This window comes from Spermophilus citellus (assembly GCF_964194105.1).
Source record: "Spermophilus citellus genome assembly, chromosome: 3".
Lineage (NCBI taxonomy): Eukaryota > Metazoa > Chordata > Mammalia > Rodentia > Sciuridae > Spermophilus > Spermophilus citellus.
The window spans coordinates 16,400,830-16,427,126 of NC_138184.1; the positions used below are offsets into that span (position 1 = coordinate 16,400,830).

At 58.2% G+C, this 26,297-nt stretch overlaps 3 protein-coding genes across 13 annotated transcripts; 1 reads left to right on the forward strand and 2 right to left on the reverse strand.

Moving 5' to 3' along the window:
- The first annotated feature begins 1,575 nt into the window (after positions 1 to 1,575).
- On the forward strand, positions 1,576 to 4,327 carry MPV17L2 (MPV17 mitochondrial inner membrane protein like 2). The gene is made up of 5 exons (XM_081284227.1): positions 1,576 to 1,819; positions 2,245 to 2,415; positions 3,067 to 3,143; positions 3,255 to 3,383; positions 3,760 to 4,327. The coding sequence occupies exons 1-5, from the start codon at positions 1,633 to 1,635 to the stop codon at positions 3,814 to 3,816; spliced, it is 621 nt and encodes a 206-aa protein (XP_081140353.1). The 5' UTR covers positions 1,576 to 1,632; the 3' UTR covers positions 3,817 to 4,327.
- Positions 4,328 to 4,383: 56 nt separating this feature from the next.
- On the reverse strand, positions 4,384 to 10,457 carry RAB3A (RAB3A, member RAS oncogene family). Its single transcript, XM_081284225.1, has 5 exons — positions 10,313 to 10,457; positions 8,939 to 9,166; positions 7,761 to 7,879; positions 6,025 to 6,149; positions 4,384 to 5,136 (listed from the first exon to the last, which is right to left on the reverse strand). The coding sequence occupies exons 2-5, from the start codon at positions 9,164 to 9,166 to the stop codon at positions 4,946 to 4,948; spliced, it is 663 nt and encodes a 220-aa protein (XP_081140351.1). The 5' UTR covers positions 10,313 to 10,457; the 3' UTR covers positions 4,384 to 4,945.
- A 3,912-nt stretch (positions 10,458 to 14,369) lies between these two features.
- On the reverse strand, positions 14,370 to 25,963 carry PDE4C (phosphodiesterase 4C). 11 transcript variants are annotated; one of them, XM_081284221.1, is made up of 16 exons: positions 25,767 to 25,906; positions 23,923 to 24,511; positions 22,794 to 22,985; positions 22,255 to 22,291; positions 22,107 to 22,180; positions 21,787 to 21,839; positions 21,324 to 21,436; positions 21,153 to 21,246; positions 20,503 to 20,666; positions 20,243 to 20,341; positions 19,694 to 19,858; positions 19,515 to 19,614; positions 18,565 to 18,833; positions 17,108 to 17,230; positions 16,534 to 16,716; positions 14,370 to 16,319 (listed from the first exon to the last, which is right to left on the reverse strand). In XM_081284221.1, the coding sequence occupies exons 4-16, from the start codon at positions 22,276 to 22,278 to the stop codon at positions 16,044 to 16,046; spliced, it is 1,737 nt and encodes a 578-aa protein (XP_081140347.1). In that variant the 5' UTR covers positions 22,279 to 22,291; positions 22,794 to 22,985; positions 23,923 to 24,511; positions 25,767 to 25,906; the 3' UTR covers positions 14,370 to 16,043. The 11 variants fall into 11 exon arrangements, 9 of the variants coding, with proteins under 9 accessions (XP_081140347.1, XP_081140345.1, XP_081140342.1 ...); XM_081284219.1 differs by lacking the exon at positions 23,923 to 24,511 and having other exon boundaries at positions 21,324 to 21,433; positions 25,767 to 25,960; XM_081284216.1 differs by lacking the exon at positions 23,923 to 24,511 and having other exon boundaries at positions 25,767 to 25,960.
- Between the last annotated feature and the right edge of the window lie 334 nt (positions 25,964 to 26,297).

Below are 26,297 nucleotides of genomic sequence, written 5' to 3' on the forward strand. Positions count from 1 at the left end.
CCCCAGCGTGATTTCACTTAGCAATTCATCTTGTACAACCAGAGACATGGAAAATTGTGCTCTATATGCGTAACACGAACGGAATTACATCCTGCCGTCATACATAACAAATTAAAATACATAAATAATTTAAATTTTTTAAAAAGCCATTTATCTGCAGCCCTGCTTGACTGAAGTCAACAGAGTATGTTAAATTCCTCAGCAAACTACCTGTTGTCTGTAGGGGAAAGGCAGACCAGGAAATGCCAACAAGAAGAACACCAGTTCCCCTGAAGAAGGGACGTAGGACTTACAAGGAACAAATCCCAGAATTCAGGCAGATCAGGATAATTCTACGCAGCCGTAATATCTGTAAAAAGAGGTTCAAATTAGGGCTGGGGCTGTAGCTCAGTGGCAGAGCACTTGCCTCGCATATGTGAGGCACTGGGCTTTTTTTTTTTTAAGAGAGAGTGAGAGAGGAGAGAGAGAGAGAATTTTTTTTTTTTTAATATTTATTTTTTAGTTCTCGGCGGACACAACATCTTTGTTGGTATGTGGTGCTGAGGATAGAACCCGGGCCGCACGCATGCCAGGTGAGCGCGCTACCGCTTGAGCCACATCCCCAGCCCAAGGCACTGGGCTTAATCCTTGGCACCACATAAAAATAAACAAATAAAGATATTGTGTCCACCTAAAACTAAAACTAAAAAAAAAAAAAAAAAAAAAAAAGTTAGTTGGGGATGAGTCTCGGTGGTAGAGAGCTACTGAATTCAACTCCCAGGATCAAGGAAAAAGAAATTTAAGAAACATCTTTACTTCGGAAGCCACACAAAACCAGGCAGGAACAGGATTTGGCCGGTGGTCAGTTTTCTGCAACACAGATGACATTTTCCTCTACAGAAAACGAGGAGGTCACAGTTTCTACAACAGCACAATGTTGCTGTGATATGATTCAGCCCAGAACAGTGTCTAACGTTTATTTTTAGGCAACTGAGGTCTAAGACCCGGGAAAGGTCAGGACCAAGGTCAACATCTGGATGAGGTGCAGATCTGAGGCTTCTTCCCCACGTCCAACTTCCAGAAGGCTCTGCAGGACGAGACTTCAGTCTCCTGTAGCGGTCAAGCCCACTCTTGTCACCAACTCCAGGAGAATCTGGAAATCTGGAAGGCACTCAAACCCAGACTGTAGTACCTGCCTAAGATTGGCCATCTCAACGCGGGAGGCGGGGCAACAGGCAGCGATTGGCCAGTAGTGGCATCGGGGGTGTGGTTACTGTTATCCATAGGCCGTCTCAGAAGGGGGCGGGAAAGGGGGTTTAACGTTCCCCCAGGGCACGCTGGACGTCAGGGCAACACTTACTTGCGATTGGTCCGCTAGTTCCGGAGGCGGTACATAGCTACTTTCAACGACCGACCCTGGGAGAGCTCGGCTGCTTATTATTGGTCAATACTGCTAGGGGCGGGCAAGTGAAGCTCCTTGAAGATCAGCGATTGGTCGGGGGCGACTTGGGGCGGACACGAGGGCTGAGAGACAATGTGGATTGGTCCGCGGCGGCGTGGGTGGGGATTCGTGGAGGCGGGGGGACTCATGGTTGGTTGGCGCAGGTCGGAGCGGGGCAGAGCGGCGCGCCGGTTCCTGCGCCAAGGGTGGTGATGGCGCCGGGTGGCTGGCAGTGGCTGCGCGGTCTGTGGGCAGCGGGGCAACCCTTGTTCCAGGGCCGTGCGCTTCTCATCACCAACACTCTGGGCTGCGGCGCACTCATGGCAGCCGGGGATGGCGCACGCCAGTCCTGGGAGATCCGCACCCGACCTGGCCAGAGGTTTGACCGGCGGCGCTCAGGTGAGGACGCCGGCGCTGCTGGCCCTTCACCTCCGGGGACCTTTGTTCCTACCTAAGATTCGGATATCTTCGTATCCGGCCAGAGGTCATTAATCCCTGATCTGTAGCCTCCGTCTCCGTCAGGACACAATCTCGGCGTGCACTAAGTCTAAGGACTCTGATGATCCCTCCCTTAGTCTCTGTCCCCTAACACCCCCAGGTGTCCGTCACCCCCAATCCCTGGGATCTCTGCCATCCACCCAGGAGCCTGGAACGGCGTCTGTCTGGCGGTGGGGCTTGTAGTGGAGGAATACACGGTTGAGCTCGCCCGATTTTCTGGCTGAGGCTTGGGGAGGGCATAGAGCTTACCCACATCTTGGCCAGGGGGGAGTGTATTGTGGGGCTTGCTGGCCTGATCTGGCACCCTGCTTCTTCTGCCACCTCAGCCAGCATGTTTATGGTGGGCTGCAGCATGGGCCCCGTCCTGCACTACTGGTACCTGTGGCTGGATCGCATACTCCCTGCATCGGGCCTCCGAGGCCTCCCAAACATCCTCAAGAAGGTCCTCGTGGATCAGCTCGTCGCCTCTCCTATGCTAGGCGTCTGGTACTTCGTGGGTAAGGAGCCCAAGATCTTGGGTTTTGCCCCTCATAGATTGGGATTGGTGGAGACAGGTTTGTGTTAAGGATGCTGAGGTGTGATTCTGATGCGCTTCCTGTGTAGGTGGCCCTGGACTGGGTGACAGAATAGACCCAATCTGACCCTCAGGGAGCCAGTGGGGGTTGGTGTGAATGGTGGTGAGTGTGGGGGAGATGAGGACATTTTCTGGGGCTGCTTTGAATGGGAGGTTGGACATTCAGCAGACACTGAGCTGGCAGCAGGAGGGTCGGCCTATACAAAGGCCCTGAGGCCTAAAGGGAGAGGAGTGCGATTGGGATTAATGGGGTACAGTCATCCCAGCCCCAGGCTTTGTGGAGAGTCTTGGCAGAGCTGCTCGTCCCCACCCTCCAGGCTCAGAGTTTCCTTGGCTGTAAAGAAGAACTAAAACCAGATTCTACCTCAGGGCATCTCCTTTGGAGCATGTGTTTATTTTATAAGTGACTTGTTCTGTGTTGTTCCCCTCCTCCAACCACCCTGCTGTCCCATACCCTCTGCCTGGGTCGCTCTGTCACTCAGAGGTCCAACCCAGCCCCACCATCATCGTGGGTCTCTTTCACCTCCACCGTACGCTGTGGCCTCTGACACTCATTTCTTGGTTTCCTTCCCAGGCCTCGGCTGCCTGGAGGGCCAGACACTGGACGAAAGCTGCCAAGAGCTGCGGGACAAGTTCTGGGAATTCTACAAGGTGCGTATCCCCCAGGCCCCGCCCACCTGCAGCTCCGCCTCTGACGGCTCTCCTGCCCCGCCCCTCAAGGCTCTGGCCCCGCCCCTTACTGCACTCCGCCCCTCCCCCTAGGCTGACTGGTGCGTGTGGCCTGCGGCGCAGCTGGTGAACTTCCTCTTCGTGCCCCCCCAGTTTCGGGTCACCTACATCAATGGTCTGATGCTAGGCTGGGACACATACCTGTCCTACTTGAAGTACCGGGTGAGTGTGGTGGGTGGACCTGGCACCCGGGGGTTCCCCTGGGGCCATCTCTGTGAGCCTCAGTGGCACTACAGCCACTGCAGAGGGTGAGGGCCCTGGCAGTTGGGCCCAGGGAGGGCAGGTGGGGAGCTCCCAGGCCATGGAGAGGCAGCTCTGCTGTCTGACGGACCAGGCCAGGTACCGGTGTGACCACCAGGTCCCTGCTATGCCTGTTGAGCAGGGCTGACCCCAAACCTGAGGACAGATAGATGTGGGCCCAGGGAGCAGGAGATACGGCTCGGAGAGTTCCCGGCCCGCTTGTGCAAGGCCCTGGGTTCCATCCCCAGTGCCCCCCACACAGAAGCAATGCCTGTGACCAGACCCTCTGTGCTGACAGGTCCCCGGCCCTCTGACACCCCCAGGCTGTGTGGCCCTGGGCACTCGAACGGACTGAGGTAACACCCAGGACTAGATCCCTGCTCTAGACAGGGCGACAGCGACTAGGAGCTGCCACGCCTCCCGTCAGAAGGGGAGTGGACTCCTGAATCAGGCGGGGTCCTGGGGCCGTGTGCCAGCCCATCCGACTCCCAGGCATCTAGCTGAGCTCCTCCCAAGCTCACAGCGGGCCATTTCCCATCTGGAACACAGCCACCAGATGGACAGTCGTCCCCCAACCCTTTTCACTGGAAGCCTAATAAGACCTGTGACCAAGATGGCCCACCTGCAGCACAGGGCCTCAGCCAGCCAGCTGGTCCCAAGCACCAAACCTCACCACTGCCAAGGCTACACAGCCACACTCGGGCTTTTCCAGGCCCCTGGGGACCAAGGCAAGGACATGGCCGATCCCCTTGGAGTAGGGTCCAGCCTGGAGTCAACTCCAAAAGCTTCAAGCAGGACTGGAGCCTCCAGGTCGCTTCTTTGGTCGTAAACATGGAAATTCCATTAAATTCTCTCTGTAATTGAAATCTTGTGAATGTCCAAAGACAGAAGGGGAGGGCGGGACCGCCGCAGAGGGACAGGGCATGGTCCATTCGCTTTATTGGATTGTGTGTAGTGTGTCATTACATCTCCTAGGGGACTGAGGGGCACGGTTGACACTTGTGACGTCAGAACAGGTCCGGAGGGGTGGTCCCAGGGTGGAATCCACTCCCAGCACCCCACCCACCCAAAAGATAAAACTGAGGGAGAGGAGTCCTGGACTCCTTCCCTGTGGTCCACCAGGAGAAGCCCGAGCAGGGGACCCGGGGCGCTGCATCAGGAGGGGCTGGCGGGCCTGGCCACCCCATCACCGCATCAGCCTGCTCTGGGGTGTCATCTGGTCCCCTCTTCACAACCAACAACTGCTGATGAGGGTGAATTTAAAAAAAAAGGTGAGGTCTCCAGAGGAGGGTGAGCAGTGACCACGACACGCCACAGCAGAGCAGGGGCAGGGCTGTATGTACAGGGGGGGAGGGCGGGGGAGCCCGGGCCCCTGGGGGACATCTTCAATAAATAAATAAATAACTACGATAATAAATAAGGGTGATGGGCTACGGCAGGGGCGGGTCCCAGGCCCTGGGGGTGGGGCGGGGGCGGGGCTGCTCTCAGCAGGCGCAGTCCTGGTGTGGGGGCGCCTGCTGGTCAGTGAGCTGCGGGCCCTGCTTGGCGCCGGTCACAGCGGGGTCTGCGGTGTCCAGTGACTCGGACATCTTCTCGCAGATGACGTCCACCAGGCGCTCAAAGGTCTGCTTGACGTTGATGTTGTCCTTAGCACTTGCCTCAAAGAACTCGAACCCTGTGGTTAGGGAAGGGAGGGTAAAGACCCTTTGCACCCAGCTCCCAGAGGCCGAGGACCCATTAAAGACACTGACAAGTCACCCAGGAAAGCCACACTGTGAACATCCAAAGACAGAAGGGAAGGGCGGGACCGTCCTGCGTTTCCCATCCTTTTTTTTTTTTTTTTAATTTTTTTTAATATTCATTTTTTAGTTCTCGGCGGACACAACATCTTTGTTGGTATGTGGTGCTGAGGATCGAACCCAGCGCCCTGCACATGCCAGGCAAGCGTGCTACCGCTTGAGCTGCATCCCCAGCCCCCTGTCCTTTCTTCACCCTGAGATTGTCTCCAGGGCCCTAGCAAGCACTTCCGATCCCCACTGTCCAGCCCACGTCCATGCACAGGCCCTGGAGACCTCCCACACTCAGATCCAACTGTGCCCTCCCCTCCTCAGATACCGTCCATGGCTCCCTATTGTTCTAAGAAGTTCTGGCTCCTCGGCTCATGGTCGAGGCCCTGCACAACTGACCGAGTGTCCTCCAGTTAACCCCCGTGTTCCAGCCCCGTGAAACTGTGGCCTAACATAGGATCATTTTCATCTCTGGCCTTGGCCCACCTGTTTCCTCTGCCTGACGGACGGGCTAGGGCCCACCTCACTCCCAGTGAGGCAGAAGCCTGTCATGGCCCTTAGCACCCAGCAGGAAGCAGACGGTGAGAGGGTGGGAACTGCTGAGCCCTCCCAGTGGCTCCTGGGTCGAGGCCAGCTGGCAGAAAGCGCTGATTGCCTAGATTTGAAGCCATCCCTGTCCTGACTCCGCTGTGAGACTTTGGGTGTGTGTCCTTCCCTTTTAGGGCTTCAGTGTCCCTTTTCTCACCTTGAGGGTCCCCAGTCTGCAGGTCACTCACCAAGATGGTCAGCCAGCTGCCGGCCACGTTCCGATGACACCACCCGCTCATCCTCCATGTCACACTTGTTCCCCACCAGCAGCACCTGGGCATTGTCCCACGAGTAGGTCTTGATTTGGGTCGACCTGCATGAGGCAGCAATGGGGTTGGTTTAGGGGTTTGGGGACCCCAGCCCCATCCCCAAGCTCTAGGGCAGGGCCTGTCCCCTTGTCCTGGGGAGAGAGACCTTGAGGTTGGCCCACGACCTTCCTACCCTAGGTCTCCTCCAGCCACCATGGCCCTGTAGTCCTCCAACATGGCAGGCTTGGCCCTTCCTCCCTGCCTTTGTCCTGCCGGGTACCCACTATCCTCTCTCCATCCACCAGCCTCTTCCTCCAGGAAGCCCTCCAGGCCCCATCTCTGCTCCTGCCAAGAACTCATGCTCTTTCCTGCCTGTGGGTATTTGCTCCAAAAGCTGCCTGTGCTTCAAAATCCAGCTCTCAAGCAACCCCTCCCACCGTTCCCAGCACCCTCAGAGAAATTACTTCCTCTGCAACAAATTCAGAAATTCTCTGAAAGTTTACCATCATGGCTAGGCAGGCCATTTATTTATTTGTTTGTTTACTTACTTATTTTGCAGTACTGGGACTTGAACTCAGAAGCACTCTGCCACTGAGATACACTCTCAGCCCTTTCTGGTTTGGGGCTTTTGGGTAGGGGTTGGTACCAGGGATTGAACTCAGGGGCACTTAACTACTGAGCCACATCCCAGCTCTTTTTTATATTTTTTTAAAGACAGGATCTCGCTGAATTGCTTAGGGCCTTGCTAAATTCCTGAGACTGGCTTTGAACTCCTGATCCTCCTGCCTCAGCCTCCCAAGCAGCTGAGATTACAGGCATGTGCCACTGTGCCCGGCCTCTTTTTAGTTTTTATTTTAAGACAGGGTCTCACTAAGTTGCCAAGGCTGGCCTCCAACTTGAGATCCTCCTGCCTCAGCCACCTGAGTCACTGGAATTTTATAGGTATGCACCAACTGTGTCTGGCTATCTTATTTATTTATCTATTTATTTTTTGTTTAGTGCTGGGGATTGAACCCAGGGCCTTGTGCATGCGAGGCAAGCACTGTACCAACTGACCTATATCCCCGGCCCTATTTTATTTTAGAGATGGGGTCTGGCTATGTTGCCCAGGTTGGTCTCAAATTCTTGGGCTCATGTAATCCTCCTGCCTCAGACTTCCAGCACCTGAGACCTTAGGCACCTGCCACCATCCCTGGCCAGGGAGAACATTCAAATGTGTCCAACCTCAGGTCTGGGATGTGCGCAGTGGTGGTGCATTTGCCTAGCATTTACAAGGCCCTGTGTGTGACCCCAGAACCACAAAGAAAAAGAAGAAGAAGAAAGACAAACAAATGTTGCTGGGGGCATACGCCTGTAATCCCAGCAGCTCTGGAGGCTGAGGCAGGAGGATGGCGAGTTCAAAGCCAGCCTCAGAAACTTAGTGAAGCCCTCAGCAACTCAGTGAGACCCTGACTCTAAATAAAATATAAAAAGGGCTGGGAGTGAGGCTCAGTGATTAAGACCCCTGGGTTCAATCCCTGGTACCGAAAAAAGAAAAGAAACGTTTACAACCTATGCAAACTGCTCTTATAGTTGTTCCCAGCCTCGTCAGATCCCAGATTGTTTTCCCCTTTACATTCCTATAAGGATTTCCAACTGAAGTGAAGGGATGGTCTGAGAGGAGGGGAGGTGCTCACCAGTCCTGCACAGCGTTGAAGGACTCCTCGTTGGTGATGTCATACATGAGGATGAAGCCCATGGCGCCCCGGTAGTAGGCGGTAGTGATGGTCCGGTACCGCTCTTGCCCTGCTGTGTCCTGGGAGGAAGAGATGGGAGCCATAGACCCACACGTGAGCTCCTCATAGAGGAGATCTGTTCTGAGATCACCCAGTCTGGTCCCTTTGGGGCCCAGCAGGGGACAAGCTCTCACCCAGGGACTCCATGGTCCAGGAAAAGCCCTCTGGGTCACTAGTATCCCAGACTTTTAGTACTCGATCATCCTACTGCAGAATCCATCCCTATTTATTCAGCAAACACATACTGGGCACCAAACCACACACCGTGTGCTCCACCCTGTCACAGCACAGAGCTTATAAAATGGACAGAAATCCCTTCCTGTGGAATGCACAACACTGTGGTGGTGCCTGCCTAACCAGTGACTCAGGAGGCTGAGTCAGGAGGATCACAAGGTAGAAGCCAGCCTAGGCACCTGAGCAAGACCCTGTCTGAAAATTAAATGGGCAGGGGGTGGAGCTCGGTGGTCCAGCCCTTGCCCAGTACATGTGAAGCCCTGGGTTCCACCCCATTACTGCAAAAATAACATAAAGTAACCACATAAGCATAGCCGTCAGAGGGTAGCAAGGACTGAGGAGAAAAATAAAGCCTGCCCAGGATGGGGAGTGTTGGAGGGGGACATTTAAAAACCTGAAGGCCGGAGGGAGGGAGGAGCATCCCACACAGAGAGACCAGGCAGGGACTCCTGGCTTCAGTGAGGGGTTCCTTTTACTAGGAGTGCGATGGAAGCCATGAAGAGTGGGCAGAGAGGACAGGCTCCCTCTGGCCTCTGTAGAACTGAATGAGGAAGGTAGGAAGCCCTGAGGCCCGTGCAGCATCTGACCCAGGAAATGAGGACAGGGGCCAAGATCTGGCTGAAGCCTCATAAGAAGTTCCAGAAAGAACTGCAAGATGGGGAAACAGGCACTGAAATTAGACACTGAGGAACAGGGGTGCTCTATGATCCTCCACCCCCAGGTATACAGTAGGCATCTGATAAGTGCCCCGGGTGTGAATGCACGAATCTAACCAGGAATGCATGGAAAAGCAACCAAACGGGCTGCTTTTCCAGCAAGAGGAGGAGCCCTCTGGCACGACCCACCCAAATCTGCAGCTTGATCCTCTTGTCGTTGCGGTAGATGGTCTTGACCTTGAAATCGATGCCCACAGTGCTGACGAAGGCGGGTGTGAAGGAGTCATCCGCGTAGCGGAAGAGGAAGGACGTCTTGCCCACGCTGCTGTTGCCAATGATGAGGATCTTGAACATGTAGTCGAAGTTCTGATCCGAGGACTCCTTCTGCCCATAGCGGGAGTCTGTGGCGGATGCCATCTAGGGGTGCGGGTTGTAGGACAGCATGAGGGGGCTCTCTCCATCCCCAACTTCCCAAGCCCAGGATGGAGAGTTGCAGAGGAGTACCACAGTGGTGTTGGGAGACCACACTTAAACCATCAGGGGCCCCAGTATTAATGGGGTTGCCCCAGCAGAAGCCTAGCTGTGACCTTGAAAGGTCCAAGATTTCAAAGGAGGAGAGCGGATGGGGCCACCCCTGCAGCCCCTCCATCAGGCTTGCCCCAGGTGAGAACTGTAACCCTAAACCCTATGGCTCTACTCTGAGGAGTGACTGTTGCCGGCCCCGCCCCCCCATCAATCTTTCCTGGTCCTCAGAACCGGGCTGCACGTGCACACGAATGTATGGCCCGAGGAGGGTGGCAGGGTGGCGCGTCTGCAGCTTCCCTTCCCCCAAACGCCAAGGCAGGGAGAACTCAGGCCAGAACAGTTGCATCACGTGACCGTGGTGGGGCGTGTACAGACTCAGGTGTCCACAGTCCCGCACACATCCGCACACATCCGTCCACGCTCAGACATAGATGAGTGTGCCAACACCAGATACACAGGGCAGAGCCGCAGGCACCTGTGTGCACACCAGTTCACATATAGAGATGTGCAAACCCACCCCGGCGCACGGCCCCCGGTTCCCCTGCAGGTGTGTGCACATCACCCACATGGACACAAATCTTTGTGCACCTATGCACAGAGCCCAGCGCGAACACTCACAGTCCGTGAATTTCCCTCCGCACTCGTGCGGCACGCACATACTTAGACCCAGATCACACGGAGTCACGTGAACGTACCCAGGAACACACGCAAGTGTACACAGACCCGCTGACACAGTCGGGCGCGCACACGCGTGTGCACACCACGCGCACGCGCACGCAAGAGCCTCCCGCGCGCACAGCTCCCGCAAGGCACTCGCCTCCCCTCCCCCTCCGCCGCAGCGCCTGGGGGTTGGGGGGTACTGTGAGGATCGGACAAGTTGGGGGACCCTCGGACCTACCCCTTCCCAGGCCCCCCACCGCCGCTCCTATCCCCCCATTCAACCCTGGTCAACCCCCTTCCCCTCCGCCAGCCCATCAGTCAAATGAAGGTTATGCAGGTGCTCAGAGCCGGAGCACAGAGGGACGCCCGGGAGCTCACCTTGCCCTGCACCAATGTGGCAGCGATCCGAGTGGCGGTGACTTTTGGGCGGTGGCGGTGACGGGGACCCCCAGTGAGCTGATGTGGGGCTGCGCGGCGGCGGCGGCAGCGGCAGCGGCTCAGGCCCCTGCAGTCCTTGGTGACGTCCTGCAAAGAGTGGGGCGGGGCCGCACATGCAGATACGGTCGTGACGCCATCGGGGCGGAGCCGCGCATGGAGATATGCCCACCGAATCTTGCAGAACCAGAAGGGGCGGGGCCCCGCGCAGATTGACGCTTGAATGGGGCGGGGCCAGATGTGTACATGCTGTAGGGGCGGGCGCGGTTCCAGCTCCTGCTCCGCCTCTGGTACTGTCCAGGAAGGCGGGGCTGATTAGAGTCCTCTCATTGGCTTAAATACTTGAGCGACGGACAATATAGCCAATCAGTGTCTGTTGACTCCCTTCTCCTGTCCAATGGAGGCTCTTAGGTTTTTGAAGGGCCGAGAAGCTGAGGCCTTGACTGAGCCCTGGTCTTGGGGGGCGGTTCTCTTCTCCTCCAACGCCCACCCAGCTCCGGGTCGCCTACAGCCCCTGCCTCGTCCCAAGCGCTGTGATTTCGTGTTAACTGTCCCCTACTATCATTTTGAGAAAAGAGGAACTGGGATCCGAGAGGTGCTCCATGGCCCCTCAATTTTTAGGGTTCAAATTAAATAAAAAAGGACAAGAGGAGGAGGGTTTAAGAGAGACCCCAGTCCAATTCCCAAAGTGTAGGACCTCTACTGAGGACCGGGCTGACAGGGGCGCCACCCCACCCCTGTTTACGAGATTAAAAGAAGAAGAAATAGGGTCAAAAGAGCCACCCCTCCCCACCGTCTCCCAGAAAAGGAAGGACCGAGGGACGCTCCGAGACTCTTCCCTTCCCTGGGCCCCATTATCGAGAGAAAAATCCGAAGAAAAGACAAAATAGGGTCAGAGACGTGACCTGTCCCCTAAACCTCCAAAGCCTGCGGTTAAAAAAAAAAAGAAAGAAAGAAAGAAAGCGGGGAAGGTATGAGAGGGTCCCCCCCCCCAGCCCTTCACTGACCCAGGTGCACAGACTGGGGGGGGGGACTGGGCGACCCCTGTCTCCCAGGGGAGATGGCGAATCGGGAGGCCAACGTGCTCCCTCGCGTGTCCCTTCCAATCTTAAGGGGGGAAAGTCAGGATTTCGGGGAGGGGAGCCCCAGCCCCCACTGTGGGTCTCCTGTCCCCACTCACTCTGGTCTTCAAACAGCAGGGGACATGTGGCCCCCAAGAGAGTCCAGATCCCCTGGATCCCCACCCCTGGAGGAGGAGCTGGGGACGGGGCGGGGTGGGGGCGGGGAGGACTCATCCTGTTTATAAAAAGCTCCCAGCTGCGGAGGCGGAGGCGCTGCGACCAGAATAACTTCGCGCCTGGAGGCTGGGGGGCTCCGCCTCCGAGCCCAGCCCGCCCAGTGCCGTGGAAGGACTGGGACGACCCTCCCCCTCCGTCTGCATTTGGGAAATTTATTTTTCTCCAAGGGTGACGTGTTTGTCCCCCTCTCCCACTTGGTCTACGAAACTATCACAAACCCACTGCGGAGAACTGGGAAAATACAGAAAAACAATAACAAAAATAAAGAACAATGAATCCAGCTCTGCTCCGGGGCTCCCTGCCCACGCGGAGACCCTCCGTCAAGTCCGCCCTCTGGGTGGGGACGCGGCGTGGCGGCCCCAGGCTGGAAGTGAGGACAGCAACGCTGCTCAGCTCCCAGACTTCCCGGACAGACGCCGCTGCGCGCTGCCTACTCGGTGGCTCCCAGAAATACCCGTCCGCAGGAGAATGCGCACTAGCTCCCGCACTGACTTTGTATTTTAAATAACAGCCAGGCATGGCGGCGGGGCCAGGAATCCCAGCGAGGCAGGAGGATCATATGTTCGAGGCCAGCCTCTATAACTTAGCGAGTTCCTTAGTGAGACCCTGTCTCAAAAGAAAAATAAAAAGCACTGGGAATGTGACTCAGCGGCCAAATGCCTCCAGGTTTAATCCCCAGAACTAATAACAACAAGATCTTTATATTGAGGAGCATTCCGGGACTGGGGACGCAGCTCAGTGGCAGAGCGCCAGCCTAGGCTGTGTGAGCCCCCGGGATCCAGCCCCAGCAAACATGAAAGGGAAGGAAGACTCAGTCCTTCCTGAGCTCTGAGCGGCAGAGGTTGAGGTCCCCAGCAGTTAGACTGTGACACTATATCATACTGTTCAGGGAGGTTAGGTGAAGAAGGGCCCCCTCTGGGAGAGCTCAAAGGACACCCCCTCTGTCCCTGAGGAGCCCTCTCCAGCTCTGGGAGGGAAGGGGGACATCGATGTTTTCTCTCTTAGCTGAGGCCCTGAGAGTCGCCCCAGGAGTTCACAGGGCTGAAAATTCCAGGGGCCCCACCAGCCCTTCTCTGACCCTCCTCTTTGGGTCTAGGATGGGCCATAAAGGCAAGAGTCCCAAGCAGGAGCGAGACCTGGGGTGTGAGGGTTTCATCTGCCTCTTCTGTGGGCCTCGGTTTCTACATCTGTGATATGGGAGACTGAGGCCAGTTGGTTTGTCTTCTGGGGATCACTGTGTACTGGCTCAGGACACATTCTCTTCAAAAGTTGTCTGTTATAATTACGTGATCCTGGCAAAGAGATCGTTTTACTGGTGAAAGACTAAGACCGAAGAAGTTTAAAGGACTTATTGAGGCTGGGCACAGTGGCATATCCCTGTAGTTGCTGCAACTAGGGAGGCTGAGGCAGGAGGACTGCAAGTTTGAGGCCAGCCAATGCAACTTAGTGGGACACTGTCTCAAAATAAAAACTAAAAGGGCTGGGGTGGAGCTCAGTGGTGGAGGCCCTGGGCTCAATCCCCAGTGCCATAAATAAATAGATAAAGCCCTCCCGAAGTTGCAGAGCCCAGCAGCAAGGTGGGCAAGGCAGACCTGGCCAAGGCCTCTGGGGAATACGGACTGGAGCTTAGCAGGCTCGGGCCAAAGGATCGCAGCCTGGGGAGCTTCTGCTGCGGCCAGCCTGGGGTAGAAGACCTGGGAGGGCTTCTAGGAGGGGACCATGCACAGCTGAGACCCAAAGGGTGAGGGTGGGGACTAGGAGGGACGCTGCTGGTGGTAACTACTGTATATGCAGAAGCCCTGAGGGGGACAGAGCCAGGTGCCTTCAAGGAGTTGAGTGGAATCAGTAAGAGGGAGACAGAGGGATGCCCTGGGCCCCAAATTGGAAGAGAACATATGATTTTTAAAATTTATTTGTATTTATTTATTCAGATACCAGAGATGGAATCCAGGGATGTTTAACCACTGAGCCACATCCCCAGCCCTATTTTGAATTTCATTTAGAGACAGGGTCTTGTGGAGTTGCTCAGCACCTCCCTGAATTGCTGAGGCTGGCTTTGAACTCGAGATCCTCCTGCCTCAGCCTCCTGAGCCACTGCACAGGCTTCAATTTATTTATTTATTTTATTTATTTATTTATTTATTTATTTGCGGTACTGGAGATGGAACTCAGGGCCTGGAGCACCCCAGGCAAGTGCTCTGCCCCTGAGCCCCACCCCCAGCCCCATGTGAGCGTTGTCATAAGCAGGTGGGGAAAAGACCAGAGGGAAACAAGTAGAAATACTAAAGGAAGACAATTGACAGCTTTGGGATTGTGGTAATACTTTATTTTCTTCTTTATGTTTCATTATTCCCAAATCCGCTGCAGCAGAGACATACTACTTTGTAAGGAGTGTGGAGAGAGAACATTTTGAAATCAAAGTCCCCTAAGTCTCTGCCTTTGGAAAGTCTGGAAGGAAGCGGGTGGAGCTCAGCGGTGGGGCGCTTGCTGGGGAGCCCTGGGGTCCATCCCCGGCACTACCAGAGAGGACAGAGGAAAATCTGCAGGGACTCCTACCAAGTTCACGACCCCAGATGCCTTTTAGTTCTTCCTGGGTGGAAGCCGAGCGCTCCTGGGTGCTGGAGAGTGGCCAGTGGTCATAATATTTACGAATGAAGCCGCTGTTCTCCCGCGGGGGCTGCGGCGATGACGCGCATCGAGTGTAAATTTGCAGGGTGGGGGCGGGGAGGATACTGGAGGCTTCTGGAAGGGTTGCAAGACAGGCCCCACCCGAGCCCTGAGCACAAAGCCGGTAGGACGCCCGCTTGCCCAGGACGAGCTGGTCCCTGCCAAGCTCGGAGGACCGCGGAGCTCGCCTGCCCCGCCCGGTGCACCTCCCGCTCCGACCGCCAGGGGGCGCCGCTGGCTATTCGCTTCAGGGCTGCGTGGCCTTGAGCAGGCGACAGGGCTGCTCCGTGTCTCATTCCCCATTCCTGAAATGGGCCATGCGCTTTTTTATGGTACTAGGGATTGAACCCAGGGGTGCTCTACCACTGAGCTGCACCCCCAGACCTTTTTATTTTTCTATCTCGTCACAGGATCTCTCTAATGACCCAGTCTGGCCTCACAACTCTTCTGCCTCAGCCTTCTGAGTCCCTGGGATTACAGGCGAGGGCCACCACACCTGGATAGGACACTTGGTTTTGTAAATTAGGGTGTCTTAAAGTCTGGAGGGTTTACTGAGCCCCAGAGAGATGCTCACTGCTGCCCCGTGTCGGAGATCTTTTAGGGATGTCACGGACACCACACCCTCAGCGGACCTTGAGCAGGGGCCCAGAAGGAGCTAAGAATTGCAAGGCAGCAGCACAGGGCTCCCTCCCTCTGGGGACAGAGGATCAGGAGACACAGAGGCCAGCTGTCAGGGTGAAATGCAGTTCTGTTGTTGTCAAGAAGGAGACATGGGTTGGGGGGGGACCCAGCGTGGGGAAATAGAGGGAGCAGGAGACACGTACACCCGGAGGCAGGGAGTCAGAGAACGCAGAGGCTGAGGGGCAGGGAGGAGCTGGGTGGTGGAGTGCCTGCCTAGCACGTGCAAGGCCCTGCAGTCCATCCCCAGCAACAGGAAAAGAAAAAAAAAAAAAAAAAAAACAGCAACCATTTCAACAAGTGCTGTGCAGCTTAAATCAGCCTTCAGAGACGGTCCCCAACAAGAGCCTCCCTTTTCCTATGCCTCCACCACAGCTCCAAGGCCAGAATTGGGTCTCCATGAAGCTTTGGCCCTGAGAATCGCACCCCTCCCACCAACACTTCAAGTACACATTCTCCTGCCGTGAACCGCCTGGCAGAGGAGGGTGGGGAGGCCCCTGTGGCCCCTGTGGGGTGCTGACTCCCTCCCTACCTTGTGCAGGGCTATCCCAGAAGCACAGAGCAGGCACAGGCCTGACACATAGTAGCTGCTCAATAAATACATGGAAAGAAAGAAAGAATTAAGTGATAGATGTGGTTCAAGAATGACGACTGGAGAAGGTGGACAAGGGCCTGGCAGACCCCCTTTTCCATACTAGGGATAGAGGTCCAGAGGGAGAGCCCAAGGGTGCTGTAAGAAGCTGCCCCCGTCCAGCCCCGTAGAGCCATTTCAGCTGAACCTGAGGTCAGAGTGGACCCCAGCCTCCATTGGACCCTGAGACCTACCTATCACTAAAAAGTTGGTTGTCTGACTCAGCAGGTGGGAACGTGAAGCAAGGGCCCCCTGCAACCTCCTTCTGGAAAGTTCACCCACCAGGGCCGTCGGGTGCCAAAGGGCTTGGTCATTACTTTGCCCCGGGATCCACGTGGGGCCTGCCTGGAATCTCCTGGTTGTCCAGGGGCAGGGCCCCCTAGGGCCTTGGGTACTAGAGCTAAGTGTCAGGTGACCCTGAGGGCTCCCTCTCCAGGGCTTCCTCCTTCTCCTCCTCCTCCTCTTCCTCTGCTTCCTCCAGGGCGAGCTGGAACTGGAACCTGTCGGGGGGACCCCGCTCCGAGCTGACCGCGGTGTCCACAGGGCTGCGGGGGATCTTGCTTTGGTACCACTCTCGGTTGTCCTCCAGCGTGTCCAGCAGGTCCTGTGCGTCGGGGTGGACCAGGTCAGCCCACGTCTCCCATAGCGGGTGAGCGATATAGTCGATGAAGCCCACCTGGGGTGACACAGGCAGGTGGCAGGTCAGGCCTTGGGCCATGTCTGTCCCTCTTCCTGGACGTCCATTCCCCAGCTCCTGGTAAGCCTCCAAAGTCTCTTCAGACGCCCCCCTGAGGGCAGGACCGAGCTGTGCCTGGTCGGGGACCCCAGGCTGGCCCAGCTCCGGCTTTCCCTCCCCCACCCCCGCGGGCCAGGCTTGGCCACCCACAGACCTGGGACTTCTCCACCGAGGCCGTATGCTTGTCGCACATGGGGCTGATGTCCAGGCCCGACTCGCGCTCCCGGTCACCCTGCTGGAAGAACTCCGCCATGATGCGGTCCGTCCACTGGCGGTACAGGGGCAGCGGCTTGGTGGGGTTGCTGAGGTCAGCACAGTGGACAAGGTTCTGTAAGACCTGGGGGGTCAAGACAGGAGGGCACTGGCCGGACCCGCCACCTCCAAACCTTTCCAGGTCCAGGCCTGACACATGGTAGCTGCTCAATAAATACATGGAGAGAATTTAAACTTAGGTGATAATTGATTCTGTGGTTCAAGAATGACTTCTGGAGAAGGTGGACAAGGGACTTGTGGGACCCCCCCATCCCTGTGCTAGGGATAGAGGCCCCTGAAATGCTCTGAGCTACAGACACCATCTTGCAGGTGGGGAGCAGACCTGGGAGAAGAAGTGGCCACAACAGAGACATGTGACATTATTTCTTCAGATTTGGCATACAGTTGGTGCTTCATAAATGCAATTAAATAAGAACTTCAGAAACGGAGGCCCCAGGGCTCACCTGGCCACATACCTGGATGCGATCCGAGTAGTTATCCAGGAGCAGGACACCGAGACTTGTCACCTTTTTGGTTTCTACCATGGTCTTGAGGTCCGCCAGGAGATTCATATGTTTGGACATATCAGTGGCCAGCACCTGGGGACAGGCCAGGGAGGGTGACAGCATGAGGACCCATCTGCCCTGCTTCCCACCTCTAGAGGCCACCCCCACTGAGACCCCTCTGCTGTCAGTCCCCGGGTCCTCATCTGTGAAATGGGAGGGTATGATAAAGGATTCATTGCAAACCAGCTCAGAAGAGGGACACGATCAGTGGCCCCTTCTCTGGGCTCACTGGGCTCAGCCAAGCATCCCTCATGTATGACAGGGTATGGGGAAGGGTGAGGACACTCAGCAGCTGAGATGACTTGCACCAGAGGGTAGCCCCAAGGCTCCACAGAGGTTATGTCCTGTGCAAAGGCCCTGGGGTTGAATGAGTTGGGTGTGAACACAGAGGAGGTTGGGCTGGAGCCGGTGAGGACAAGAAAGATGGAGGTGAGGGGGCAGAGGATGTGGCGGTGGGAGGTGGAGCACCTATGGAGAGGTTCATGGGATCTATGGGAGGGTTTGGAGCTGGGGACCTGGCATGGTGCTTTCAAACATCCCCGTGGCCACTGTGTGCCCTGAAGGACTATTTTCAGCCTTATGTTAGGAAGTCCAGCCCTCAGCACAGCTGTGGATCCAGCCCAGGAGTGAGCCACACACAGCCACATTCCGAGACCTGAATACAAGTCTCAAAACTTTCTCCCCAAACACTTGATCTGTACCAAATGCCACCCCTACTGTGGCTTCGCCACCAAGGCCCCTCTTCACCTCGCCAAACCCCAGCCGCTCCTCACCCCAGGCCCTGGCTTCTTCTAGACCGTCCACACATGCTGTTCCCTCTGTGAGGAACACACCTCTCCATCCCACAGGGGCCTGGCTCCTGTGTTCCCCACACTAGAGGCCCTCCTTGGCCCCTCCGCCATCTGCACCTCTCAAATGCTATATGGCTGTCATATGATCCATCTCCCCCAGGGACCATGAATCTCAGAAATTAGGCCAGAACTGGCTAGGTGATTGGCACAGGCCAAGCACACAACGATAGCTCAATAAATGCTTGTTAAATGAATAAATGAGAAACAATTTCCCAAAACTCCCCAGAGTCCTCCTGACTGAATAAAGTCCAACGGATGGATGTTACTGTAAGGCTGAGAAAAAGCCGCGGCCCCCACCCCAGGAGCGCCGTCTCCACTTGCTCACACACAAATGGCCTGAGGAGCCAGACGGATGGTCCCACCCCACCCAGGGCTCGGATGTCATCACCCCATTTCACAGATGAGGAAGCTGAGGCTCAGCGCGGGGACACGCCTGGGTCCACACGACTCCCCCCGATTGGGCGCAGAGGATAAGGGAGCCCCTGCTCCTCCTGCCCCCAGCCACCGTGGCCCCACCATGTCGATGACCATCCTGCGCAGACTCAGCCGCTGCTTGGCGCCCAGGTTCTGGAAGATGTCGCAGTTCGGAGCCTGCAGCAGCTTGAAGCCCACAGCCAGGTGGTGGTTCTCCAGCACCGAGACGTCGTTGTACATCAGCGCCAGCTCCGAGTCTGCGCAAAGCCGGGAGCCTGAGACCCGAAGGCGCCTTCCAGTGCCCGCCTCCCCGAAGCCACCCAGGCCCGGGCTCCTCTGGCCCTGCAGGGCTGGGGGTGTCTTGTCCCTGGCTGAATGACGGGCCGAGCGTTGGTCTTAATAGAACATAGGCTAAGTGAAAGGCTCCGCTCTCAGCCCCAGCACACCACGGCCTGCATACAACAGGTGCCCAATAATTGCTTGTCACAGCCTCCTCAAAGTTCCCCAAACTTAAGGTTTCAAGCAGGGCACTATGGTGCACGCCCGTGATCCCAGCGACAGGGAAGGCTGAGGCAGAAGGATCACAAGTTCAAGACGAGCCTCCACCATGCAGCCAGGCCCTCAGCAACTCATGAGGACCCTGGCCCCAAATTACAGAAAAGGCTGGGGGTGGGGCTCAGTGGTAAAGTGCCCCGGTTCAACCAATGGTATCGCAAAAAAAAAATCAGTGGGCCCAATGGGCTCTGCCTCAGCTCATTCTCTCACTTATTGAGCACCTACTGTGTACCAGGTCCCTGAGTGCTTGTGCAAGGGAAGGCTGGGCTCAGAGCAGAGCTGGGGTCGGCCTGAAACCACTCAGTGGTCGCTGTGGGGCAGGCCCCGCCCCTCCCTGCAGGCCCCACCTCTCCCTGCAGGCTCCGCCCATCCTTTCAGGCCCTGCCAATCCCCACAGGCCCTGCCCATCCCACAGGCCCCGCCCCTCCCTGCAGGCTCCTCCCCTCCCTGCAGGCCCCGCCCTCTCCCCCGAGTGTCCCCCCCCACCCCAGACTCACTGGTGTTGATGAGGAACTGGTTGGAGACCCCGGGGTGGTCCACGTCGTGGATGGCACTTGCAAAGATGGCAGCCAGGACTTCCAGGTCTGTGAACACCGCCTGAGAGGCCCAGGGCGGGAGAGGTGACCTGCGGGCACTCGGCACCCTGCACCTGCCCAGCCGTCCCAGCGGCGGATACCTCCAGGGCAGGCGTGGCCAGCAGCACATGCGCAGACTGGGCCACGTCGGCGGCGTGCAGGCTGTTGTGGTAGGCCACATCGGCGTGGTAGTGACCCTCCAGCGTCAGCAGGTAGGTGGCCAGGGTGTCAGCCGGGATCTGGAAGGTCTTGAGCAGGTCCCGTTCCTGGTCCATCACAGGCCCGTCAGGGCCGCAGGCACAGCCCCTGCTCCTCCTCGGACTCTGCCCAACCTCACATGTGCCCCCGTCCTCCCCTGATTTCCTGCCCTCCCTGTCCTTGTCCCCTGCTTCACATCCCCACGGAACTGCTGGTGTCTGTGTCCAGATGTCCTCTCCTGATGGAGTCCCTTCAGGCCCAGGCCCAGGCCCAGAGCTGGGCTTGTTGAGGATAAATCTTTGGCCCAGTGAACTCCTACTCATCCCTCAATACCCTGCTCACATTGTCCCATTCAGGGATGTCAGATTTGAAGAGATGAGTGTCCCTGGGACTCGGGGCAGGATCAGGGGAAGGAAACCTGAGGGCCTGGGAAGGCAAAGGCAGGACAGTACCTGAAAGATGCTGAATATGATGGCCGTCAGCGGCCTGTTCCCGCTCAGCTCCGCCACCCTGAACACATCGAGGCCCCACCTGTTGGTGTCTTCCAGCTCCTAAGATGTGAGGGACCGCGCTGACCCCTCTGGCTTCCCAGGCGTGGCACCCACCCCCAGGGGGCACACTGGGCTCACCGCCCCGACACAGGCCCGGGAGGGAGCACCCACGCCGAGCCAGGGCTCAAGCCTGGGCCTCCACCTCGAGGCCGGGGACCCACCTTGGCCAGCTGCCCCTCCTCGTCGGTCTGGACCCCAAAGCGTGGGACAGTGGCTGCAGAGAGGCTGGCGCTGTGGGGCAGCCCACGGAGGCCACTGATCTCCGACATGGGCCTCTGGGATTCCTCGGGGGCCGCCCTGGGCAGCTCGACCTCCGTCTGCTGGTCTGTAGGTGGTGGAGCCCCGAGAAGCCGGTTCACCAGCTGGGACTGTCCCGTCTGGCCTCGGGCTCTGCAGCAAGCCAAGCCCTGGGTCCCCCTCATTTTTATCTGGACCAAGATAAGCTAGAGGAGTAGGGTCCCGTCCGGCCCTTAGCTACCTTCTCTGCGAGGGCGCGTCTCAGTGAGCTCCAGGCTGGCCTGGTTCCTGAGCACCTGGGCTCACGTTTCCCAAACACACCAGTGTCCTTGACATGTCCCAACCTGCAGCTCCAAGTGTTGGGCTCCCTCCAGCTCCTCCTTGGCAAACTCCTACCGATGCTTTAAAACCCCAGCTGCAGTGCCCTTTCCTTCTGGAAGTCCCCCTGTGCAGCCTTAGTCCCATGGGGCCATCTGGCGGTCCCCTGCATGTTGGGGTTGGTGACAGCAGCCTGCCTTCCCCCTCCTTCTTATGACCTCTCCAACCCTGCGCGGGCAGTGACCTCGCAGCTCACCCAGGAAGGTTCTGGAGATGTACTCGGACACCTGGTTCCCAGAGCGGCTGGATTCGGACAGGTGGGTGAGCTCCCGGTTCAGCATCCGCTTGAACTGTGGGCGGGGGCAGGACGTGAGGAGGGCCCGTGGGCGGGGCTGCAGTCCTGCCCTGGCTCGGGTGGCCCTCTCACCTTGTTGGAGGCCATCTCCCCGACCGAGTGCCGCGTCTGCAGCGTCTCTAGCTGATCCAGACACCAGTCCAGCTCCTCCAGGGTCTCCAGCGCCAGCTTCTGCCCAGAGTCTTCTGAGGGCCAAGTTGGTCAGGGACCTGTCCCACCCCTACTAGAGGACCCAGTGCCCTTCTTGCCTCCATCTCTGCTTCTGGACCCTGAAACCCTTCCCACTGGGGCTGCTCAGGACCCCAGTTCCAGATCTATCTGTAAGTGGCTGTGTCTCTTGCCCTCTCTGGGCCTTAGCCTCCCCATCTGTAATATGGGAATGGTGGACTCCATTTGCCAAGAAGGTTCTTTGAGGAGGGGGAGGGGTGTCAGGGTTACAATAGCCACAGTGCAAGAGCTAGTGGGCTGGGGAGGTCACTGCAGAGAGGAAGTGACAGCTGTCTCTCAGTGGGGGAGGGGTGGGAACAGGCATTACCTGCAGGTGGAGGGGGCTGACTGCTGGGTGGAGGGTTCCCGACAGATGCCTGCCTGAGGTTACAGTGGGCTCAGGGGTAGCCCCCACCTGGCCCCGCCCCCACGTCCTCCAGGCCCCGCCCCTCAACCCCACCTGAAGGTGCCTGAGCCCCAGCCCCTACTTGTCTCCCCTTTTTAAAATCTCTTGCTTTCTTGTGGGGTTGGGGTTGAACCCAGGCCCTAGCGCATGCCAGGCAAGAGCTGTCCCACTGAGCTGCAGCTCCAGCCACCTGTCGCCTGCTTTTCTGCCTCCGCCCTCCCACCTGCCCCACCCCTGCGTACTTGACTGCACCATGGACTTGGCCTTGGGCAAGGGCTGCCACGTTGCCCCGAACTGTCTTCAGACTGGCGAGGACCTGTCGGGTGACAGGTGGTCAGAGGTGGCCGGGAGCTGAAGCCTGAACGTGGTGGGGGTGGGGGAGGAACCCACCTGGGCGAAGGGCGTCACTATCATGTCTTCTCCATGTCTGCGGGGGACGGGGGGGACGGGCCATCAGGAGAAGGTCTGCAGCCTGAGCGCACCTCCCCTGGAGGCTCCTCCCGACCTCATCTGGCCCCGGGCCTCCTCCCCCACTCTCCCTGGGAACCCCACAGCCTCCCGCCAGCGCCTCGCTTTATCCGCTTTTCCCCAGTGGGGAAACCGAGACCCAGGGGCAGTGGGGATCTTAGTGGAGTCGGGACAGAAACGGTCGTATTTCTCTTTTCATTACGGGTACCAGGAAGCTCAAATCAAAGTATCTGTTCACTTGCTGATGATCGGCCTTAATGTGTCCAGAATGCCAGCCCCGCCCCAACCCCAGGAGCACGCAGATCACCTGAGATCCTCTGCCGCACGCTCCACTGAATAAGTTAACGGCCTGGCGAACTCCTACTTAAACCCCCAAATCTAGCTCAAATGGCTCCCAGAAGGAGCTGGCTGGGTGGAGAAGAGGAAGGGTGGGCGCCGTCACCCCAGCAGCCCTGACTCACAGGTCGCTGGCCACGGAGGAGTTCCGGGACAAGGCCTTAGGTGACAGTTCATAGTCGCTGTCCGAGCGGTACAGGAAAGACTCTCGCCGCTGGCTGTGGGGGGCCGGGGCCTGAGCCCCACGTCCAAGGCCAGGCCCGGACTGAGGGTCCAGGACAGTCCTTCCACGCGACAGCCCATTTTCCAGGTCAAAACTGAAGGCAGAGGAGGTAATGGTCAGAGCACAGGACCCTGGCAGCTGGGTGCCTGGTGGCGGTGGGCGCCTCCCTGGTGGCACTGTGGCCACCTGCCCCCGGCTCCACAGGGACCGGGTAACCCTCACACCTGCTCTGCGTGTCCACCCCGACTCTTCCCACTTGGGCCTGGACTCCAGGTCCTGGGTCCAACGTTCCTCAAAGTAGCCGTGTGACCTTGGGCAGGTGTTTTCCCTACACCTCACCACCCTGTCCCTAATATGGGCGTGTTAAACTCGGTCCCCAAGGGCTCTAGGGGGTCACATCTGAGCGTCCTAGAACATGACTGGGCGTCTGTATAGCAAAGATGGAACTAAGGGTAGGTCCCAGGGTAAGTCCACCTGGCGTGAAAATGGCCCTGGGCTCTTCCACCTGGAAGGGTCAGCTCCGCCTACATAGCACACTCTCCAGGGCTCCACATACCATAGTCCCCACCCAGCCACACCCTTAGGCCACCCAGCAACTGTCCCAAACCTCCAGGCTCCACCCTCATCCCTCACGGCCCCGCCCCCTGGCCGTCGGCCACGCCCCATCTTCAGTTTGCACTCAGCCTGTTCCTTTCAGCCCCCGGACCTTCGCACAAGCTGCTACCTTTACCCTGAGCACCGTCACCCGCAACACCCCCTGCTCCATTCAAACTCCAGGTCTTTGTTTTACCCCCACCACAGCTCCCTGGGCAGAGGGATCTATGCCCTTCCTCTTGGGGTCAGAGGTCAGAGAAAGTGCTGAGATGTAGGCGACCTTGGGGGTCAAGGGCTTTTGAGAAGATGAGGATGGGACAGCTGAGAGGAGGAGAAATCAGCACCGCCCAGATTCCGAGCTCCTGCCCAAGGGCCTGAATCCACCTGGTCCCCTCACTGTGACTCTATCCTGGTCGCAGGGCCAGATCGACACCCACCAGGAGGCTCTGGGCAGGGGGCAGCAACATTTGGCTCAGATAGTGGGGGGGTGGGGGATTCTGCACGATTCGGTTCTGCTGGGCCAGATTCGGTCGTGTCTGGTTGGCTCAGATCACAGAGGGTTGGACCTCTTCACCCGGAGTTGGGTGGAATGATTTCGATCAGCTTCGGATACTTCCGGCAATCCTGGCAGGTTCGAGTGAGTTCGTGTTTCTTCGGCGAAGTCCGGACACGCTCGGCTGCTTCGAGTAAGTCCGGGTAGCGCTCGGGCCAGGTCGGGAACATTCGGCTCAGTCCAGTCGCACTCGGGGAAGTTCGGCTGCCCTCGGCTTTTTCCGCCAGATTCCTTCGGGCTCCTGCGCTCCGACAGGTCCCCCAGGGCTGGGGAGACCAGAGTCTCTCCGTGATGTCACATAGGGGGTGGCTTGTAACCCCTCCGAGCCCTTGGCACCCGTGCGTGGTGGCGGGCTGGGAGACGCTGCTGGCAGGCGGCGGATACCCCAACTTGCCCTCCGAGCGGGGAGACCTGCAGATGGCGACTCCCCTGTCCCTCTTTCACCGATCCCCAGAGGTTATGGGAAAGCGTGCCTGGGGACAAATAGAGAAACTGAGGCAGGGAACAGCTGTCGGGTGCTGTGTTCGAGTCCGAATCCCGGACGCCGAGGGTTAAGGGCAGCGCCTGCTTTTCCTGGGGCTGGGGGTGCTGTTTTTCTTTCTGCTCTAAACTTAGCCGGGGGCGGCGGGTCAGGCGGTGGTTCCATGACGCGGGAGGTGCGGGTGAGGTCGCTCTGGCTCTGGGAACTGCGCGGCTGCCCATTGGTCAGACCGGTGGCATGCGGACTCAGGGCTCCCGGACCTCGGAAGGAGGTTTGGGGGCAGCCTAGACGCCCGGGTCCTGCTTCAGCCTCACCTTCGTGTACCCCGGGTGCCCGCTCTGAGCCCTCGGAAGGTACCGCTCTTCATTGGTGCCTGGTACCCTGATGTCGCTCTCTGGGACCCGGGACCCCATGTCCAGTCTGAAATGGCACCATCAGGGATCGCAGTCACACCTCCCTCTGCCCAGCTTGTCACTCTCTGGCGATGTGACCTTGAAGGAGACCTCCTGTCTCCGAGCCTCTGGGTGCCAGATTGCCAAGTGGATATGAATTGGGTGCGAAAAGAAGGCAGGGTGCCAGCCACACTCGGCGCCCACAAGACCCAGCCTCGACCCACTGGCCCACGAGGTGACATTTGCCTGGCGAAGAGTGGGATTTGAACCCAGAGCCGTAGACGTCATAGGAGCTGCAGCTGAACCGGGCTGCAGGGAACTGGGCTGGGAGCGGACGGGGTCCACTCTCAGCCTGGGAAAGGGACACTCGCCCTCCTTCTCCTTATGTCCGGAACATCCTGCCCGCATCAAATCGAGTCTTGCTCGGTGGTGGACACCCCGGGTTCATTGTGAGGCCCCCAGATCATCTTGTTGCTGGCGCTGGGATGACCGCGGGGTGGGGAGGCCAAGGACGCAGCCTTCCTCTCCTCCCTCCCCAGGGCGCTCAACCCTCCCGTCCCAGGCCAGCGAGGGTCAGGAGAGACGTGAGCCTCCGCCCGTCCTGCTCTGGGCCACACAGCTGGGAAGGGACAGTGGGCCGGTCCCCTGGGCGGGTGTCTAGGCGGTGGGTGGAGGAGGGAGACAGAGATGGGGAGGGAGGGAGGGGGGGAGAGAGTCACAAACTGACGGAGAGCGAGGGCGGGGGGGGGGGGACAGAGACGCTGCGAAGGGAAAGAGGCCCCGGCTGTCCTTGGATCTGCCCTTCAGGCCTCCGCCCCACCGCCCGGTGACCCTCCAGCCCCCGTCCCGCCTCACCACAGGGGATGGGCCACCGTGAAGCGCCGCTGCAGGTGGATGCTCTGGTTCACCAGGAGCTTCCTGAAGAGCCCGGGGGAGCCTCGCGGGGAGCCCCGAGGGGAGCCGGGCCCAGGGGCCGGGGCTGGCGCAGGGGGACCCTGCATGGCCAGGACCGCGTGGAGGCTGGAGCGAGCAGTCGCCGCTCGGGACCTTTTCTGGACAGCCTCGGGGGCGGGGCCCAGCGGGAAGGGAGAGAGGGCGCAGCCACCCCGCCCAGTGGCTGGACCGCTCGCTGGTGACCCATGGGACAAACGGAGAAACTGAGGCACGGAGTCCGATAAGACTCTGCTCCCCTGCTTAGGAGGTGGCCCCTTGGGGACAGAGCCTGGTCTTACGCCACTTCCTTCTGCACGTCCCCCTGGTGCGGCTGGCGCGCGCTAACCGCGGGGTGTAAAATGAGGAAGTGGAAAAGGGATGTCACAGATGCCGGGGGCCCTGCTCCCCATCAGGAGGAAGGTCACTGAGGCTCGGAGTTCAACAGGGGATGGG